The 22291-nt window shown below is 36.7% G+C and overlaps 2 protein-coding genes across 2 annotated transcripts in view; one reads left to right on the top strand and one right to left on the bottom strand.

The window, feature by feature from the left end:
* The window catches only part of LOC100115934 (target of rapamycin complex subunit lst8), a 281302-nt gene that overhangs the window by 204236 nt on the left and 54775 nt on the right, over nt 1-22291 (bottom strand). The gene's annotated exons all lie outside the window — the stretch shown is intronic.
* On the top strand, nt 6718-9800 carry LOC116416277. Its single transcript, XM_031923992.2, has 2 exons — nt 6718-9200; nt 9276-9800. The coding sequence occupies exon 1, from the start codon at nt 8085-8087 to the stop codon at nt 8979-8981; it is 897 nt and encodes a 298-aa protein (XP_031779852.1). The 5' UTR covers nt 6718-8084; the 3' UTR covers nt 8982-9200; nt 9276-9800.

Genomic DNA, 22291 nt, shown 5'->3' with positions numbered 1-22291 from the left:
GCGCGCCACATGACGCAGCTCGGCGCGATGAAGCGTGGGAGTGGGGCGCGCGCGACATACCGTAGCTTCGGCGCGAGCTGGCGCGTTGCTGAGGCGGCTGAAAATGGCCGGTGTCAGTAGGACGCAACGGTGTATGTCGGCGATGCTGGCGTCCGTAGCTGCGAGGCTGCTGATGATGCTGCGTTGGGCGTTGTTGAGCCTCAAGCAGCTACTCCGTGCTGACGGTGGACGCGGCATCGGCGCGCTGGCGTTGTTGTTGCCAATGATGTTGCTACGTAGCGCGGCGCGCGATGTGATGCGCGACCAGAAGATGGCCGTATGCGCGCGAGCGACGCAAAATGGCGGCTTTGAGCGACGCGACGGCGTTCCCGGCGCCGAGTGACATGTTTCGCAAGGGCACGGTGGAAAAAGCGACTCGGCCCTTGCGAGAGTAATGAAGCTGCGAGGCGCCGGAGACGGTGAAGATGGCCGTAGCGTGCGATGCTAGCTGCGCCACTGGTGTTGTTGCTGGCTGACGCGGCGTCCGGCATCCGTGCGTTGCTGATGGCTAACGCGGTGTCTGGCGTCCGCGCGCTAATCTTGGCTGGCGCGGCGTCCGCGCGATGATGCTGGCTTGCGCGGCGTCCATGCGTCGATGCTCCCTGTTGTAGGAGTTGCTGCTATTGTTGGCTCCGCTGCTCGCTGGTCTGGCGACCGATGTTACGGTGTCTTGTGGGTCTCACCGGCTGTAGATGAGCCGGTGAGAATCATCCTCAGCGGCTGTGCGTGGGCCGCAGAGAAATTAAAAGCGTCGTCGCGCGGCTGTAAAGGAGCCGGCGCGAGACGTGATGTCTTAATGAGTAAAATGTGTCATCGCGCGGCTGAAATGGGCCGCGCGAAAAGACGTGTGTTTTTCGGTGTAAAGACCGAGATGCGAGCTAAAAGCTCGAACTGAGCGAAGGCTGCTGGCCGCCGGGAGCGAAAGCCGAGGCGAGCTCTGAAGAGAGCGAGATATTCAGATATTCGAAGTCGGGGTCACCACTTTAGAGAGTTGAGTTGGTTTGATCTCTATCTTCTACGCTCCCTAATAGGAGATAAGGTAGGGAAAGGCGAACGAACCAGGTACAACGAATAAAGACAATGCTGAGAACTGATTGTGACTAGATTGTAATTATTTATGTACAAGATGTCTAAGTCTGTTCGACCCGGAGGCCAGGCCGTAACTGATTCACGAAAGCGGCTAAGCTTCTAAGCTTCCCTCGCGCTCGCCACGTCGTGGTGCTCCGCTATGCGGCGCGTCGGGCCGCATGTGGTGGTAGGAGGGGACCGCCACATATATTTGTGTTTAAAACCATACATGATTGCATCCATTATAATCTACTAAATGTTGCACTTTTGATGTTAAAACGCATAATAGAGGAATTAGAAAATGAATAAAATTTATGTTTTTAGATATTTGTGTTGTTTTACCATGATTTCCATGTAATCATTTTAAACTGTTAAGAACGAGTGACAGAGACAGATATGAATGTGTGATCAAGCAGCTTTTATTTATTATCTATATTTTTATTCATTAGGTGTTAATAGACTAAGTACTTTAGTACGGATTATATATATATATATATATATATATATATATATATATATATATATATATATATATATATATATATATATATATATATATATATATATATATATATATATATATATATATATATATATATATATATATATATATATATATATATATACACAGGGTGACCCAATTTAAACGGGCACCGCTCATAACTTGTCAGGGACAGCCACAATCGAAAAAATGGTAGAGACCAAAGTTGTAGGATATCGAAGGGGCAACCCGATGGTGACCTTGGATTTGACCTTGAACGCGTTTTTCAAGGTCATTTGAAGGTCAACTTTGGATTTTTAAATAGGAACCCCATTCTTTTATTGCGGGAATGGAAAGAGCGGTAAATTTTACGTTCAGAATGATATGTTCGGTTGCGGCACTGAAGGTCATCTCAATGTCCTGCAGCCAGAATGAAACCCCGCCTACGTAATTCCTCTAGCAACGCCAAATAAAAAAAATTGGTAGAGATTAAAGTTGTAGGATATCGAGGGAACAACCCGATGGTGACCTTGGATTTGACCTTGAACGCGTTTTTCAAGGTCATTTGAAGGTCAACTTTGGATTTTTAAATAGGAACCCCATTCTTTTATTGCGGGAATGGAAAGAGCGGTAAATTTTACGTTCAGAATGGTATGTTCGGTTGCGGCACTGAAGGTCATCTCAATGTCCTGCAGTCAGAATGAAACCCCGCCTACGTAATTCCTCTAGCAACGCCAAATTAAAAAAAAGTGGTAGAGACCAAAGTTGTTGTATAGGGGGGGGGGGGGAGAATTGTGACCTCGAATTTGAGCCAGTTCTACAAGGTCATTTCAAGGTCAAATTATTTTTTTTCAAACAGCACCCACTTTTTCGACTCCGGATCCTGAAAGCGTGTTAAATGTTGCACTTTAAACGAAGTAGTAAATTTAAAATAGAAGAAAAGATTTTAATCATTTAGCGTACCATTTCCTGCGTTTTGTCATCATTATAAAACTTGATGTCCAGGACCCACGACGAGGACGTAGCAGGGTGGATTTTCAGGTCCCATTTTGATCCGGCCGATGAAGGCAAGACGTGAAGACACCGGCCGATTAAGGCAAGAATCATAGCCCGGCCGATGAAGGCAAGACGTGAAGACACCGGCAGATGAAGGCAAGACCATGAAAAAATCACTTTATAAATAGAGTTTAAGCTTTACCTAATTAAGTGTTCAAAAATCCCTCCATGATGTCTAATACATTGTTGAATTCTTCGCTCAAAGCTTCCAACAGTCGACAGAAGCACATGCCTTGGTATGCCTCTGCAAGTATTAATGATTCTTTGCATCATATTTTCTCTAGTAGTAGGGGCGTCCGCATACACGCTGTTTTTCAAAAAGCCCCATAAATAAAAATCTGGGCTCGTGAGATCTGGGGATCGTGGAGGCCACTCAACATGATCTTCACCACGTCCAATACCAATCCATCTATTACGGTATGTTTGATTTAAAAAATCTTGAACATCTAAACTTCTATGCGCAGGTGCACCATCATGTTGAAGCCACATACGCATTCTGGTTTGTATATTAACATCTTCTAACAGATTTGGTAATTCATTTGTCAGAAAATGGAGGTATCTATCTCTGTTAACATTACCGTCAAAAAAGTAAGGCCCAATTAGATAGCCATTAACAATACCACACCATACTACAAGACTCCATTGATGTTGATGATCGACTGCACGGGTCAAATGAGGATTTTCAATGGACCAATAGTGGGAATTGTGTCGGTTTAGTTGACCTGTATTATGGAAAGTGGCTTCATCGGAAAACATGACGTACCTGAAAAAATGTGGATCGTTTTGCAATCTTTCCTGTGCCATTGGCAAAATCGTAACCTTCTTTCAAAATCACGTTCTGTTAGCTCTTGGGTCAAAGTAATATGATATGGATGGTAACGATGGAGTCTTGTTATTCTTCTCACTGTTTCTCTCGGGATGCCAGATCGTACTTCTATTTGTCGAATTGAAATATGAGGATCTAAATAAATCATAGCAAGCACCACCAATACTCGTGGATCATTTCGCTCGATAGTCATTACTCTATGACGTTGTCGTGATCTTTGAGGTCCTCGCCTCTCTCGCTGTTCAATTCTCTGGATCGTACTTCGAGATGGATAATGATTTCTGTTTGGGAAACGCCTCCGATATAATTGTGCTGCTGCATTATAATTTCTTCGACACTCTCCCAAAATCAATAAAATATGAACAATTTCGCTTCGACTATAGTCCGGCATATTTACTTAGATTATAAATATTACAAAAATAAAAAAAATGACTCAAATCACATATTTTCAATTATTAAATTAGTATTTGAAGTCGATAAATATCTAAATAAATTAAAAAATTCTACTGCATTACTAGAACTTAGACTGTTTTCTGCAAAAAATAATAAATAAAAAACTACTTAAACAATTATTTAATTGCAAATAGTAATTATTAATTTTTTATTATAAAATAATTTATTGATTAGGAAGCTTTTATGAAATAGATAATAAATAAATATTTTGTAATTCCAAAAGTGTTAAAAGTAAATTTTAATAGATAACTTATAAAATAGTTAAAATTGTATTTTAGTAAAAGATTTATTTTAACTTATTAAATTTTATGAAGTGAAATCAAACTTATACATACATTTAAAATATGGGTAATTAATCGGAATATTTAGCTCTTAAACAATATTTTCTAGAATAATCGCTATGACTTGAAATTATATCAAACATTTTTTAATTTTAAGTAAATTGATTCTTCAAGAAATACCTTCATTACGTATTGCAGAACTTTTTTTATACAAGACATTAATACAAAAATTTTAATAGATAATGTATATTCGTATTATTTTTAATATTAAAAGAAATGATGTAAAAAGTACAATCTTCATTTGTTAACAATAATAAATATTCTGTTACGTTAGATAAAAATTTTTTTACATTAACATAACTTTAGATGCAATATTTTATATTAATATGTATGTTATTAATTAATTATTATCGTGTTAAATACAATATTTTACAGCTTACATATTGTACAAGTTTAAATAATGAACATACATTTTTTAGTGTTGTTGGTTGTTTATTATTACTTATCTAATAGAAAAGTGCAAAAAATTTAAGTACCTACCAATTTCTGCTGCAAAAATATTTCTAATAGAATTAAAATATTTATACAGTGGAATTATCACTAAATAATTATATTAACTGTTGCCAGTAATTGTATGTATAATCTGTGTGACGACATGGTATGTATTACAAACTTTATAATTCTGCTTATACATATGTATTTTCAACATGCGTGTTTACATGTATGTGTGTATAGCATATGTATACAAACATACGTATGTATGTATATCTATGTATACTTAAAACAATAATAATTTATGAATAAATTAAATGGAAAAACAACAACGTTATTTAAAAAAACATAATGCAATTTATTTCTGATTCAAATAATAAATGTGTGTAAAATAAATATAAAAACTTTTTTACTTTATACTTCGATGTTTTACTTTTTCTTTTTCTGTATCGATGGCTTTTTATTGTAAAATTCTATTCATATTTTGGCATTACGGTTTATCAATTTATGATTTTTTAAAAATAAAACATTTAATATTTTTTTTACGTTTTTATCAAACTTTGACGTTTTTCTACAATACTTCGATGTTTTACTTAATCTTTTTCTGTATCGATGATTGGCTTTTTAATAAAAATTTTCGTTAATATTTTTGGCGGAAGGCCGAGTGTGAGACTCTTTCGACAATTTTCGGAGGCTATTTTTATTTTTGCAAATCGAAAGTTCGGGCGGCAGGTACGGCGCGGGGCCGGGGCGCCTGCTTGAAAATCATTCGTGAGTTAAGCGTCGTAGGGGAAGGTTCGACGGAGTCGCGGTGGCAAGACTGAGCGCGGGACTTATTTTAAAAGGCTTATTTCGGGAGCCATTTTTATTTTTCGCACATCAGGAGTTCGGGTAGGTAGGTGGCGACCACCTAGAGGAGTCATTCGCAAGTTAACCGTCGGAAGGGATCATTCGGGGAATAGCGAGACTTATGTTTGGACGCTAGCGAGGGCTCATTTGCGTCTTGGCCGCTGGACAGAGAACATCTAAGAAGGGATTTCATCTCGGTCACAAAATAAAAGTAAAGTTTGAAAAAAAAAATAATTTGACCTTGAAATGACCTTGTAGGACTGGCTCAAATTCGAGGTCACAATTCTCCCCCCCCCCCCTATACAACAACTTTGGTCTCTACCACTTTTTTTTAATTTGGCGTAGCTAGAGGAATTACGTAGGCGGGGTTTCATTCTGGCTGCAGGACATTGAGATGACCTTCAGTGCCGCAACCGAACATACCATTCTGAACGTAAAATTTACCGCTCTTTCCATTCCCGCAATAAAAGAATGGGGTTCCTATTTAAAAATCCAAAGTTGACCTTCAAATGACCTTGAAAAACGCGTTCAAAGTCAAATCCAAGGTCACCATCGGGTTGCCCCTTCGATATCCTACAACTTTGGTCTCTACCATTTTTTCGATTGTGGCTGTCCCTGACGAGTTATGAGCGGTGCCCATTTAAATTGGGTCACCCTGTATATATATATATATATATATATATATATATACACACACACACACACACACACACACACACACACGCGCATATATATATACACAGTAAATTAATACATAGATATAAAGTTAAATATGAATTTTTATTCAATGTTTATTACATAAAAAAGCTGTACAAAAAAGTTTTGGACTTATATATTTAATAGATGCAAAATGTCATGGCTTATTTCCTTCTTTTTAGTTTAATTTTTTTTATTTTTTTAGATAAGAGGAAACAGGGGTTTCGTTGGCTTTCGACATGTGGAGCTAGCATTCAAAGGCTCTACTGGTCTTCTGATGCTGTGAGCCCGTCTCCTCCTTTCTGCCTGCAGCTTCTCCCGGATCTGTTGATATTTCTGCAACCGTTTTTCCGTGAAGATTGCTCTGCTAGTAGGTTCCGGGATGAGCTTCGTCATTTTTCTCCTGGGATATTGGTGAGGATTGCCAAGGGGGATCACTTCCCGGATATCTGCAGCTGGTACAGATGCCATTTTTTTTTTTTAATCGAAGAATGGAGTTATACTCTTTGTATGCGAGCAAGCGGTTCAACGGTAAGCGGAATTCTACCGAGAGCAAACATGTCTGAACGGGTCCGAGGCGCTCAGCGAGCCAATGCTCTCGCCGCTGAGTCACCCCACCACCACTACTCAAGAGCATCCGCGCCGCTAGCTGACGTCACAACGTATCACATCCGGTTTAAATTTGATACTTGATTTCAGGATGAAAAGAGACCCCAAACGCTCTGTTGGTAAATGCAGGAAACGTTATTAACTGATGTAGGAATCACTGATTTCAGGTTGAAAACAGACATAGAGCTCTCTATCCATCTCTGTCGGTACATGTAGGAGACATAATCGACTGATCGACTGAAAAACACGCGCAGCGAGTTTCAAAATATCAAAATGCAAGTATATAAAATATAGAAGAGAAACTGAACAAGACGAAGATCCTGCGAAATGCTTCGTTTCACAACTGTATATGCTAGCTAAAGAACTTGCCAACATGTACGAGAATCCAGTGTCAATGAAGGATGTGGATGAGAGATCGTTTGATTCTGCTACAACTTGTCACATCTGTGAAGGACTGTTCAACGAGAAGGATGTCAAAGTCCGAGATCATTGTCACCTTACGGGACTGTAAGTTATTTATTATTATGATTATTATTATTCTTTATCTAATAACTATTCTACTTTTCCAGATATCGTGGAGCGGCTCATAACAGTTGTAATCTCAACTATAAGGACTCGAGAACTATTCCAGTTGTATTCCACAACCTGAGCGGATATGATTCGCACTTGTTCATAAAGGAGCTTGCTAATAACTTCAAGGGACGAGTCTCTATTATACCGCGAAATAAAGAGAAGTACATCTCCTTCACCAAGCATATTGATGGAATCGAAATCAATTTCAAGTTTATTGATTGGAAATAGTCGATAAAGAGTTCAAGAAGAAGTTTATCAATGTTCAGATTGATTTGCTTAGGAGGAAAGGCGTGTTACCCTATGATCACATCAATGATAGCGATATATCAGACGAGGACTACAACCATGCTCAAATTATCTAGAATGCTTTCAACATCAAAACTCTTGGCCAGTACTCAAAACTCTATCTGAAGACTGACGTACTTCTCCTCGCCAATGTGTTTGAAGACTTCAGATCCAAGTGTCTCCATACCTATGAGCTAGATCCTGCTCATTACTATACCACCCCCGGATTTACATGGGATGCCATGTTAAAGTATACTGGCATCAAGCTCCAGCTGTTAACTGACATAGACATGCTGCTATGATATCAACAACCTATACGGATGGTAAGTTCATATTGAAATAATGATATACTAATAAATCCTATATTTCTAGGGCCATGACACAATTCCTGCCATGTGATGGCTTCAAGTGGGTAGAAGACCTGAATTGTGACTTCTTCAATGTTCCCGATGATGCTTCTGTAGGATACATCTTGGAAGTAGATCTGGAGTATCCAGAAAGTCTCCATGATGCTCACAAGGACTTTCGACTCTGTCCAGAGCATGCTGCACCTCCAGGCTCAAACCAAGAAAAGCTGCTAACCCCTCTAAATAGTAAGGAGCGGTATGTCCTGCATTACGTCGCTCTCAAGCACGGGCTTCGATTGAAGCATATCTATCGCGCACTCCAGTTCAACCAGAAGCCATGGTTGAAGCCATACATTGACCTGAACAGCGAGATGAGGAAGAATGCGAAGAATGAGTTCGAGAAGATGCTCTTCAAACTCTTCAACAACGCAGTGTATGGTAAGACCATGGAAAATGAGCGCAAGAGAGTCGACGTGATGCTGGTAAACAAGTGGGAAGGTCGCTACGGCTGTGAGGCATACATTGCTCAGCCCAACTTCCACAGCTGTGCGATTTTCGACGAGAATCTCGTGGCCGTCCAGCTTGCCCGAACCGAGATCTCAGTCCGCAAGCCGATCTACATCGGATTGACAGTACTGGACTTGTCAAAGAGTCTTGTTTACCGCTTCCCCTATGAGTACATGCAGAAACGGGTGGGAGAGAAGGCCAAGCTCCTCTACACAGACACAGACAGTCTCATCTATGAAGTAAGCGTTGTAGATATGTACGCTGTGATGAAGACTGATCTTCATGAGTTTGTTGGCTTCCGTAGCGAGATGTACTCCGTTAAGGTACAAGGACAGCAACCTATCAAGAAGACAAAGGGTGTGAAGCCGTCAGTCGTCAAGTCAACCATTGAGTTTGACGACTACATCCATTGTCTTTGAGAGAAGGCAACGATCTCCCGACAACAAAAGAACATCCGCAGCCGCCTCCACGTTATCAGGACCGAGAAGGAGCATAAGATCGTTCTGAGTTCACTTGACGATAAGCGATACCTCATCCCCGGTCAGACGGATACTCTACCGTGGGGTCATCACATGATTGGTGGATATCAGCTTATCGAGGAAGATGAGCCATCTGCGAAGAGAGTCAGATTACATTAGGTATATTATAATCATTTATAATTAAGATAATAACAATTATAATTGTTATTATATTAATCATACATTTTGTTTCAGATCACAGCTCTACTGCGCAGACTCCCTGCCGAACAATCCGATGTGTGAGCCGCCGTCACCGCTGGTAGTAGTGGTGGGGAAGACTATACTTAAGGAAGCCCAACGCTCTCGAAATCATTCTCGATCAACGAGCTAAAGAGGAAACACCTCAAAGATGGACGCTATCAACAAGATTGCCAGCGGAGGATTCCTTCCCACGAAGAAGATGTCTGAGCTACAGACCGGACAGAAGCGTATGGTGACATCTCTACGTCCAGTCAAAACCAGATATGGACTGAGAATTTTGGCTACTCTAGACGATGATTGTCAGGTGTTACTCCCTTCCCGTGTATCAGCTGCATTGGAGAAGGACAAAGAGACCTTTGAGAGTATGTCTAGTCAAGCCAAGGAGATGAAGCTGTCCCTGACCTCAAAAGGCGAAAATAACATTGAATTTTGTATTGTCTAAATGTTAACCATTGTAAATAATTGTTTGAATAAATAAAGGAAGTTAATGGAGAGATAGTTAACTATGGTTGTATCTCACAGGTGAGAGCGAAGGTGGGGCTCTCGTCACTTCCAAAAAACGAAAATTATATTTCAGTCTTATCAATCCAACTATTATGTGAACTATCAAACCCTAACCATTTAACGTATACTTGTTTTCCACGCTTCTTCAAGACTTTCTCTACAAGATAAACATCTGGATACTTCACCTTCAAGAGCTCCTGTTCGTAGAATCCACCTGTGATTGGATTATCGTCTTTCAGATGATATGTAACTGGGTTCGTTGCTGCAACTCTACTTATTGTGAAAATCTCAGTTGACCAGTTAGGTGTATAGCCTTTCTCGAAAACTTGCTTCACTTTACTCAATCGTAGTTTATCACCAATCTTAAACTTAGGCTTTTTCGGCAATCTACTCTCAAAAGTAAATCATTTGAAAATCTGAGATTGATTCGCTGTAGACACTTCGTTGGGTTTCATTCTAATAGTTCGATGCTTAGTATCATTGTACTTTGTGATCAAATCAGGTAAGATTTTCAACCACTTATAATTACCTTGCAAACTAAATTGAATCCACATCTTGTTCTTGAGTGTACGATTAAAACGTTCACATATAGAAGCTTTTAAATTACTATACGTTGAGTACAGATTGATCTTATACTGTTTCATGAGAGTTTGAAAGTTGGTATTATAAAACTCTGTGCCTCTATCCATATGTAGATTCTTAGGTACTCGACCTTGACGAAGTATGGACTTCATTGCTGTCACAACTTCTTCTCCAGTCTTTTTCTTCACAGGAACAGCCTATGCAAACTTAGAGAAAACATCTATGACTGTTAACATATATCTAAAACTCTTATTTTCTTTAGCATAAGGTTGCATCTCTACTAAATCAGCTTGCCAAGTCTCATATAATCCTCAAACATCAAAACTGCGACGAGGATAATTCCGTCGAGCTGGTTTGTGAAGTTCTTCAACTATTACTTTTTTATGTTGCATGTTAAATGTTTGCAGAATGAATATTGCTTGTGATCTGTGGTACAGCCTCTTTTATAGTATCGATTTCTAGCTTGTAGGTAAGTAATTTTAAATCAAATTGCTCTCTGTATGCTTCCAAAAGAGAATATAAATTGTTTAAGTCTCTTTCTTGTCGGGATATTAAATCTAGAATTTTATGGTTTTCCATTTGAAGTTGAAACAAACTGACAGCCTCATCTATGTTTTGTGCATCTTCCACGTTGCATAACCTCCTTTTATCCATGTCGTATTGGCCATCTATTGTGATTTTGAAACTAAAACCAGGAGGGCCACGACTTCCCTCACTCTTTTTTAAATTACGTCCGAACACGTCGACACTCATTTTGAAATGAAATGATGTTTGTAAATGAAACAGCTCAGTATATATAACCTCCTTCGCGAAGTTCTTCTATGATTGAGTGAATTTCGTTGATATGACTAGGATTGCCAGCTGATTGTTCAGCTATAAGTAAGCGTAAACGATCAACTAGCTCATTTGGATCGTCCCAGTACACATAATCCATTCGAGTATCTCTTCTAGCAACATAGGATTGATAATGTTAGTATATTTTTTACTATTATGAACACGAATTGATTGTGTGCTCAAATATTGTTTTTTATGAGCATTTGTCGCTTCCAAAATACTTCGGTAATTCTGCAAATCACTTTGATCATAAATCTTGGGTTGTTTTGAAATGAGCAATTCCATCAAACCAGCTGTTTTTGGTTATCTTCCATCTTTTACTTTGATGCTTCGATCTCCAAACACTATTGATGAGTCACCTAACATCCATTCTGAACTTTCTTTTCGAACTCCATAAATTTTATCATTATCCTGCTGATGCTTCAACATAGTCATATACATGTCAGCTACTGGGCTCTTGAATTACTCCCCTACGAATTTTCGTATCATTCAAGTCATCATCATCATCCTCACTAGCTGCAGTTTCAAAATCAGATTCATGATAACGTTCAATTGTATCATCATCAAAACTGTCATTATAACTTTCATTTTTGACCATTTCAACCTTAACCTCTTTCTTTATTGCTCTACTACGTTTAGATACTTCAGATTTTTCAACTGTCTTAACTAGTTTCTCGAGAGGATCAACAATAGGTTTAAAAGTTTCTCCTATTGACTGTTCAAATTTATCTTTTCCAAATTTCAACAGACTATACTTGCGTTTTACAGCATTTTGCGCTTTCACAAGCTGATGAAGTATATTCTTTTGTCTCTGAATATCAGCCATGTTGATACTTTAACAGTCAAAAATAGACTAATGAATGTCGACTAAGTGTCTTATATTTATAGCAAAAGTGTCAAAACCCTTTCGATATCTACCATTGTTAATAGCATTATCTTTGTCAATCAGTAAGAATCCATGTTTGTCATCCATCCAACATTTTAAGCATAATTCTCGAAACTGCGAGTTGACATGATCGTTGTATAAGTGTTTGAGATTCATTTCATCTTGTCGGAAAACTACCAAGAGATTGACGTTATCTCTTACAAGATTTTTCGGAACTTGTGCATAAGACTCACATAGATAGATACAATCAACTTTCTTATGTCTCCCCATACAGTATGCTCTAGCATTGTTTTGTTTTTCGCAGGCTATATCATCGAAGATCATGATAGAGTTTGGAAGTGCATTATCAGGAGCAATGACATCATCGTTCTCACTGAATGCAAAGCATTGTATACCATTCAATGGTTTGAGAAGATCTTTTAAAAACTTGTACTTGGACTGATTGAGTGATTTGGAGTAGACGTAAACATTTTCAAACCTTACTCCATTAGGATGTGTTATAAGAGCTAGCAAACTGTTGGTTTTACCACAATTTGATGGTCCACAAAATACTGCTCGAATACTATCTGGAAGTAAATCACCGTGTCGTTTATTTTTCTTCTCCGGCTCTGCAATAGTATCAAAGTTTACTACCGGAAGCTTAACAGACTGTTTCTTGAACATGTTTGTATAGAGAGGTCTACATTACAACTGTTGTGAGATTATAAATAGAGCTGGTATTTATACTCTCGATATTAGTTGTTGTTTAACCTTTAAAGTAAAATGATTGTTTACAAACGTCGAGGACGAGGTCTTGTTAATCGATTGATCAATAATCTTTTATTTCGATTAGCTCGTGGCGATCCAGGTATTAATCCCTTAGACGTAGCCTGCAAGGAACACGACATAATCTATTCTCAGAATCGAGAAAACATCGAAGCTAGGAACGCTGATGATAGAGTCCTTGCCCATAAAGCTTGGCAAAGAGTTGTCTCGAAAGATTCGGGGGTTAAGGAAAAAGCAGCTTGTTACAAATGCCATGGAGTTAAAGTCTAAATTTGGAATGGGTGTTCCATTTAAGAAGATAGTAAAAGCTGCATCGAAATCAATCGTTCCCAGCAAATGTGCTCATAAAGTCATTCTATCATCATTAAAAGGAGCTCGAAAAGCAGTCAAAGAGGCTGGTGGTAAACGAAACATTGGTATTCCTCGTATTCTACCAGTTCCATCGAAAGTAGGAGGCTTCTTACCATTCCTTATACCTATATTCGCTGGTTTAAGTGCGACTGGTGCTATCGCAGGAAGAGCTGTTGGAATAGCGAAAGCTGTTAATAATGCTAAATCAGCAAAACAGGCTATTGAAGAAAGTCAGAGGCATAATAGAAAAATGGAAGATATAGCTCTTGGTAAAGGTCTCTATTTGAAACCACATAAAACAGGGCTCGGTCTTCGTCTTAAGCCTGGAAATGAGTTAAGAAAAATAAAGATTGTCGACGTAAGATTACCTCAGAGAGCTCTCACTAATATTGATCTCTTAAAGTATGCTAAAATCTTAAAAATCCCATACTTTCGAGGTGTCCTTAAGCGTAATGCTCTTCCTATCAATGGACCACATTATCGTGAATCTGCTATTGTTAATTTGGATGATGCTACCGGTCCTGGCACACATAGGGTAGCATATCGAAAGAGAGGTAGCGAAGTTGTGTACTTTGATAGTTTTGGTGACCTTCAACCACCTCTAGAATTAATGCTATATTTGGGCGTTGATAAAATAAAGTATAACTATGAAAGATATCTGGACTATGATACATTTAATTGTGGGCATCTATGTCTTGAATTCTTGAGTTCGAGACTATATAAAGGAGTGAAAAAATGATTACCAAAACAGTATCAATTTGACCATCATGAGTGATTCATTAACAGTGAGTCTTTCAGGTACATCTACTATACTTGAAGCACAATTTTTCCCGCCAATCGAACTTTCATCGTATAAGAACTACGTTCTCGGATTGGTTGAACTATTAACCTTCAATTCGATTCCAAACATAGATATAGATAACAACAAGTTCTACGTTGGTAAAGAAGTAATCTACTTACCAACTGGTAGTTACGAGATTGAAGATATAGACAATTATCTTCGCGAAACATTAGCTGCAAAAAACATACTTCTCAGCTTAATAACAATACTCTTCGCAATGTAATAGAGTGCAGTCATATAATTGATTTTCGTCTAAAATATTCAATAGGGCAATTGCAAGGTTTCACACAACGACTTCTTTCATCAAACGTCTCTCATAGCTCTGATCTACCTGTATCCATTCTCAAAGTCAACGCTCTACGAGTCGAGTGTAACATCACTACCGGTGCCTATATAAACGGTAAGAAAGTGCATACAATACATGAATTCTTCCCTGTAATACCACCAGACTATAAGATTATTGAAGTTCCAACTCAAGTTATTTACCTTCCAATCACTGTGAAAACCATAGATCAAATTCAAATTCGTATAGTTGATCAAGACTGACACTTAGTTAATTCAGATTACATCTGAAGCAAGTATAATGGGCATCGTTTATCGTCGCGGGTATATAAGCAATCGAAAATGTCGAAAAGTCATCAGTCGTCCGGGAACGTTAAGAACGCTAACACGGCAAAACATTCAGTTTCTAAAAAGCCTCGGCTTAAGAGTTGGTGAAAAATAACATGTTTATTCTTCTGCTGTCAAAATGGAAGAAATTCTAAATATACAGTCACCCGTGACATTCATGAGTCAATATCTCATTATGAGATTCATGCTCATCAACCTTACAACGTTTCATCTTACAATAATAGTGATGAAATTCGTATCTCGGTGCAACATCAAGACTTGCAACATCAAAACATCTAATCAGTTAGAAAAGCCCCGCTTCGTGATCATCGGCTTCCAAACAAATAGGAAGGTAGCGAAAGAAGTTAATGCTAGTCTTTTCGATCACTGCAATATCAGTAATGTTAAACTCTTCTTAAATTCACAATACTATCCTTATGGAAATCTAAATTTAGATATTGAACGCAATCAGTATGCTATGCTCTACGATATGTATGCCAACTTTCAACATGCATACTAGGACAAGAGTATTGAGCCTATGCTGAAAAAGCAACACTTCATCAACTATCTACCTCTTATAGTCATCGATTGTTCAAAGCAGAACGAAACTTTGAAAAACGCGTCAGTTGATGTTCGGTTGGAATTTGAATCCAAAGATAATTTTCCTGCAGGAACCTCTGTTTATTGTTTAATTATACATGATCGCATAGTTCAGTATAATTGCGCAAATGGTGTTGTGAAAAAACTCGTTTGATTTATTTAATAACACTCATTGTATCATAACAAAAATCGAATTCATGGAGAGATTTGAAACTTGCATCCCAATGTTCTCCTGAGTAGAGCGCTTTCATATCCCCACTCTTGCACTACTATGCGCGCGCATTCAAGCCTCATTTCTTGCGCTGCTTGTGGTGGGGATGGTAGTAGTGGTGCGGATATGATATAAAGAAAAGCTTGCTGCTAGTCAGAGTCATTCCGAGATGGAGTACTTAGTGCACATGCAAGGCTTTAAGCAGCCCGGCAATGACTTCATCCTCAAGGAGTTATCTATAGTTTCTCTAAGAGATGATATCGAACCTATTGTACTACTTTTCAAACAGCCTTTTCCATGGCGTCGACTCACAGAAAAGTATAAGCAAGAGAATACATGGTTGGAATATCATTATCATGGTATACCATGGTCATCTGGAGAAATCAAATATGCAGAAATCGGTCAAATTCTTCGGGAAGCCTTGCATGACTACTGCAGTAATGGTAATGGGATCCTTGAGGAAGAAGTGGTTGGAACGTTTCAAATTCAACGTAATCGACATCTCGGAAATGAGATATGCACTTCTAGACAAGATCAAACTCGTAACGGTTTGTCCTCATCATAATTGCGCCTATAAAGCCAGCTGTGCTCTTCACAATGTACGACTTATGAAGAAATACATGCGAGAGCAATGTAAGCAATTGGAGAGACAAGGTTCATCCATAGAGAGGGAGTGAAAAAATATTTATGGAGAGGTTAAGTTACATGGTTGAACCTCACAGGTGAGAGCGATGGTTGGGGCTCCCATCACTTATAAATACGACAAAACTTCTACACCATGCTCATGCGTACATGATGGGTTCACCACCTAGTAATGCAGGTTATAAGCCTATTCCTGATTCGAAAAATCATAAGAAACAGGAAAAGAAGGAAAAATCTTCTGATTGGAAACAGTATTCACAAAAGTTTTCCACAAATACTTATTCTGTGCCTGAAAAAGAGGGTTATAAGAGATTTAAGTAGCGAGCTAAATTGATTGAATATTAGTCATCCCTCCCGTAACGGGTAAGTCGGTAAGACGCTCGGCCGGTGACCGCAAGGTTCCCGGTTCAAATCCCCTGCATAGCCTACGATATCTTTTTTTTTTCATCTAGAAGATACATATCGGTAAAGAAGCAAGCCGTCGGTATCAACAGCAGAAGGTAACATCGGTCGTTAACGTCACCGCCAGCACCGAGACGCTGCATCGATCGGGGATCTCGCGATCGACAACGCCAGCGTTGATGACGTTATCGACCGCTCTCTCACCGCTCTTTTACCGCTTGCGCCAGAACTCACACGCCATATACCATTTCGCCCCCAGGTGGGCCAGAACTGACATGCTATAAACCATTACACCCCATCCCCCTCCCCAGGTGGGCCAGAACTAACATAGTTTATCTACTTATTGATTTATTTATTTATTCATTCAACAGAAAAATTTCTACAAGGCATGTGGATCGTGCCTGAAAATCCTGCAGAGGTAAACAAAGTTCCCTGTTAGCAGGCCTGGTTACAACAAAAATATACATGAAACTTAAAATTAAACCTATTTAAAACTATTTATGTACATAATCGTAACTGTCGCTGAACAATTTTAGTTGTTGTTTTTAACAACAAGTTACCATTTTTTTTAATCACTTATTTATTACTTTTCTTATTAATATATAAAAATATTTTTTCAATAATTGGATTCAATCCATTCTATAATGTTTCTCTTTTGAGAGAATTTTTCTATATTTAATACTTTCAGTTGGTTAGGAAGCTCATTATAATATTTATTGCTAATTCTCTTATTAGTCTTACAAGGAAAGGTACCCAACCCGAACTCACCGATTTTGATGATTTTCATATATGTTGTAGAACATAAAAAAATAAGAGACACGTATTTTTTTTTATCGGCTAATTTTCACTTTTAAGGGGTAAAAACCTCCCCTAAAGTTAACACACAAAAAGCGTTTTTTTTAAATATCTCGGCTTAAAATTAATATTTTTCAATGAAACAAATTGGAGGTTATTTCTTACAAAAAGAGCAAGTATTTCATGGTGATTTGAAGAGTAAGGGTAGCATCCCCTATTTTTTAGGGGTTGAAAACATATATTTTTTGGCATAATTTTATAATAAAAATGTTTAAACCGACTAAAAAAAATTGGAAAAAATGTTTAAACATCCTTAATAACAAAATTTAGTTGACGTCTTTCGGTGTTTTCATAAATATTATCCCTAAGGGGGTAAACCACCCCTAACACAAAATAACTGTAAATATGTAATTCAATACATAATATTTCGTAGAAAGTTTGTATATAGAGGTTTTCGAGGTCGCTGATTACAAATCTATCAGATTTTGAAAATTCAAAATGGCGGATCCAATATGGCGGACGGAAATATCGAAAAAAAATTTTATATAATAAAAAAGTTTTAAACGACTAAAAAATTTGGAAAAAATTTATAAACATCTATAATAAACAAATTAAGTTTTTCGGTTTTTTCATAGATACTTCCCCTTAGGGGGGTAAACCACCCCTAACACAAAATAACTATAAGTATACTTCAATCCATAATATTTTGTAGAAGGTTTGCATATAGGGGTTTTCGAGATCGCTCTTTACAAATCTGATATCAGATTTTAAAAATACAAAATGGCGAAACCAATGTGGTGGACGAAAATGTCGAAAAAAAATTTTAACTTTCAAAAAAACTTGTTTACAAATGTGTGATCTTTGTAGCCTGTACATGTGAACTAAAGAGCCTTAAACCCTAAACCCCTAAAGAACAAATAGGCTAAATGGTTGTGCTTTTTAACCAAACGACTCCAAACCCCTAACCTCCAGACAAGCCGAAGGCCTATGCTTTACCGTAGACCCGAGTATAGACATATAGACATATTACCGATATTTTATTCTATCATTTTGTATGTAACAAATAACGTCTCGTTTTATGTTTCAATCAAAGATTATTTATTTTTCTGCTTTTATAAATTAGCATAATTTCAAAAGTAATTTCATAAATTATAAAGTATTTCATAAATTGCATAATTATATAATTTTATAAATTCAAAAAGTCCACACTTTTTTGCAAATAGAAAAACATAGGTTAATAAAATTAGTTTATCAAACTCTTTTGCGTTTTGTAATAAAATTTAATGTTGTCAAACTTGGGAGTTTTTCATTGTTACAATTATTTCGTAAGCCGAAAGTTTTTTAGATGAATTCTCGAAGTAATGATTATTGTATCTATAGTAAAATATTTACAGTCTGGAATCCCATAATAATACTATTTGCTACGATTTAATGAATTTATCAAAAAATCTAAATTTAATAATAAATATTATTCTAATTATTATTATTATTTTTCATTATCATTGCTATTATCAGTATTACTATTATTATTGCTATTGCAATTATGCTTATTCTTCTTCTTATTATTATTATTATTATATTACTATGATAATTTTTGTTATTGGTAAAAATACATAAAAGAATATTAATACTCGAACTTCATTTGCAATTAAAGAACACGTTGTTATTGAAAGGGAATTTTATATGCATTCATTAGTTTAATGAATGTTATCGTACATTCAATGATAATTCCACAGATAAATGTCTTTCACTCATAAAAGTTGTTGACAATATGTGCGAATCAGTATGTTCTTTTTTTAGATTGTTTTCATCGAGTGTTTACCTCAGCTGCCTGTGTTATTTTTTAGGCAGTGAGTGAGTTTTGTAGGTATTCTAGTTCGATGCCGGAAAGTACGAATAGTACGTCTTTTTGTTTGTCAGTGGTATCATACAGTTGTAGAAAATTTTCTTTAGTGATTTTATATAGATTTACATTATTCAATTTCAAAGTGAATAAAAGTTGAATAAAACCAAAAATAGAGTTTTCCGAACTTCACAAAGTGGAACGAGAATTCTTCTCCAATGCATAAATTAATGATTTGATTCAATTTACATTCACTCGTTTTATTCTGGTAGAAATGTAGCAGTCGTGCCTTACATGCAAAAACACAGCTTGTATAAATTTTACCGCTTGTTTTCATTTTAGATTGAAAAATGAAAATTAATCCGTTAAACGTTCTAAACTTATTATTAGCATACTTTCAAGCGTTAAACATACCAGATAGTGTCACGAATTATCACGAAACAGAGTTGGCCGAAAAAATAAAAGAAATTTTAATAGATGCAACACATGATTTCAACGATGTAGAAATGATTACTGATGACTCTTTGGATTTTCAAGAAGAGTATAAAGACCATAATGCGGAAATAATTGAAGATGAAGTGCAACATCATTTTCCTGATCCGGATATAGCACCAACAAATCAATGTACAGCAGATAATGAAGAACTAGATTTTGAATACAAAAAAAGAGCTGTAGAATTTTGGAGAAGTAGCAAAACGAAGCAAAATTTAAGTCTCAAAACAGTGCAAAACAGATTCAAAAAAGTATCATCTATTAGTCAGCTACGTCGTTGGGCTCATTCAATTAATAAAGGTGGCACGTATAGAGAAAAAGTAGCACAAATTTGTCAGTATACCCTGGATAATTTTCAATCAGCTCTCGACAGTGGTTCAATTATCCATGATGAAGATATAATTCGATGGGCCTTACAAGCTAAAAAAGAAATTGGTTTTGATGATATTAGATTCAAAGCTTCTAAACATTGGTTAATCAAATTTAAGCAAGCACACCGAATAGTTTCTAGGAAAATAAATAAGTTCATAACAAGAAAAACACTAGAAAGTGGTGCAGAACTTACGGCTAAAGCTGAAGCATTTATCGATGACGTTAAATCGTGTATACCAAGGATTGGACTCGAAAATTTGTATAATACAGATCAGAGCGGATTTCAGCTAGAAATGCATTCTGGAAGAACATTAGCAGTAGAAGGAGAAAAGCAAGTGCAATGTCTGGTACAGTCAATTTCAGCAACAACGCATAGTTATACTATACAGCCACTAATATCAGCTACTGGACAACTGTTGTCACCGCTATTTCTTGTTTTAAAGGAACCAAGTGGCAAGTTTGGCCCTATTGTAGAACAAAACATATTTAGACTAGAAAACGTGTACGTGGAAGCATCCAAATCTGGAAAATTAACAACAAGTAAGGGAACTAATAACAATTTTTACATTGTAATATCGTTGATCAGTTAATTAGTAAGTCGTTTAATTGCAGATCACTTCAAAATCTGGTTGGAAAAAATATTTTATCCCTATGTAGGCCATCACTCAATACTATTACTTGGTTCTTGGAGTGGTCATTGTGACAAAGTTATAGAAGAAACAATGCCACAAAATAAAATTATTAACATAAAAAAATTCCAACTGGAACCACAGGAAAAATACAACCACTTGATGTCTATGGATTCCGTATTTGGAAAAACTTTGTCCGAACATTTTCTGATAATGTAATGTTAATGGATCATGATATGAATTTACATGTGAGAAATAATATAATTAAACTTCAATCATTGGTTCACAACCAACTGTCTTCACCGAGATATATAGATTTGTTTAAATATTCCTGGTATAAAAGCGGTTACGTCAATGAAAAACCAGATAAATTTGATAATCCTATAGATTTCAGTTTTGGAAAGTATTGTGCAACACATTGTGAAATAGAAGGGTGCACAAACATTGCAATTGTACGATGTGGTTGGTGCAAAAAAGCATTGTGCTTTAAACACTTTTATGAGGACTACCATTATTGTAAAAACATCGTAAAATAATATATTTTATGCTCAATACAAAAAATGCACTATGACAAAAGATAAAAGATTGTAGATTATTATTATACTCTAATATTATAAACAAAAATACATTATAAGTTGAATTTACAATAAAGGAATTTCAATAACATTCTGATAACAATTTCTACGGAAATTATAAAACTGCTTCACACACAGAATTTTCTTGTTTACAAATTTAGGAATTTGAGGTGGTTTAGTTAAAAAGCACAACCATTTAGCCTATTTGTTCTTTAGGGGTTTAGGATTTAAGACTCTTTAGTTCACATGTACAGGCTACAAAGATCACACATTGGTAAACAAGTTTTTTTGAAAGTTAAAATTTTTTTTCGACATTTTCGTCCACCACATTGGTTTCGCCATTTTGTATTTTTAAAATCTGATATCAGATTTGTAAAGAGCGATCTCGAAAACCCCTATATACAAACCTTCTACAAAATATTATGGATTGAAGTATACTTATAGTTATTTTGTGTTAGGGGTGGTTTACCCCCCTAAGGGGAAGTATCTATGAAAAAACCGAAAAACTTAATTTGTTTATTATAGATATTTACAAATTTTTTCCAAATTTTACCTTTCCTTGTTAGATATAATGATACTTCTATTTCTAGCAATACTATCTGATGCTAGGTATTTTTCTATTAACTGTGATGGATTCGCGCTTACGCGGTAAATATGATTAATAAACAATGAATATATATGAACAATCACGGATAAACACTAAGCCCTTCACGTCAGTGGCCATGATCGTCTTTATAAAATCAGCCCTCATAATCAAAAACTTTAATTTTTCAGACGGATTATGGTTAAACCGACACGAACAAATTAAGTTTAGTTTTTCTTATTGTTATTACGTATTATTAACATTTATTAAGCAAATAGGAAAAAAAAAATTAGCCGAGACTCGGACTCGAACCCGAGTGCATAAGAATACTGAGCAACAACGTAGACCGCTCCGCCACGATCGTCGTTGGTGCAAGTGTAAGTTGTTTGTGTCGGTTTAACCGTCTAAAAAATTAAAGTTTTCAATTATGAGTTTTGGATTCGAATTTTATGACACTCATGATGTTTAAATATTCTTTTTAATCCAATAATATG

The sequence above is a fragment of the Nasonia vitripennis genome (genome assembly GCF_009193385.2).
Source record: "Nasonia vitripennis strain AsymCx chromosome 2 unlocalized genomic scaffold, Nvit_psr_1.1 chr2_random0004, whole genome shotgun sequence".
Taxonomy (NCBI): Eukaryota; Metazoa; Arthropoda; class Insecta; order Hymenoptera; family Pteromalidae; genus Nasonia; species Nasonia vitripennis.
Note: the sequence above shows the minus strand (reverse complement) of the source record. Positions and strands in the feature narration are given on the sequence as shown.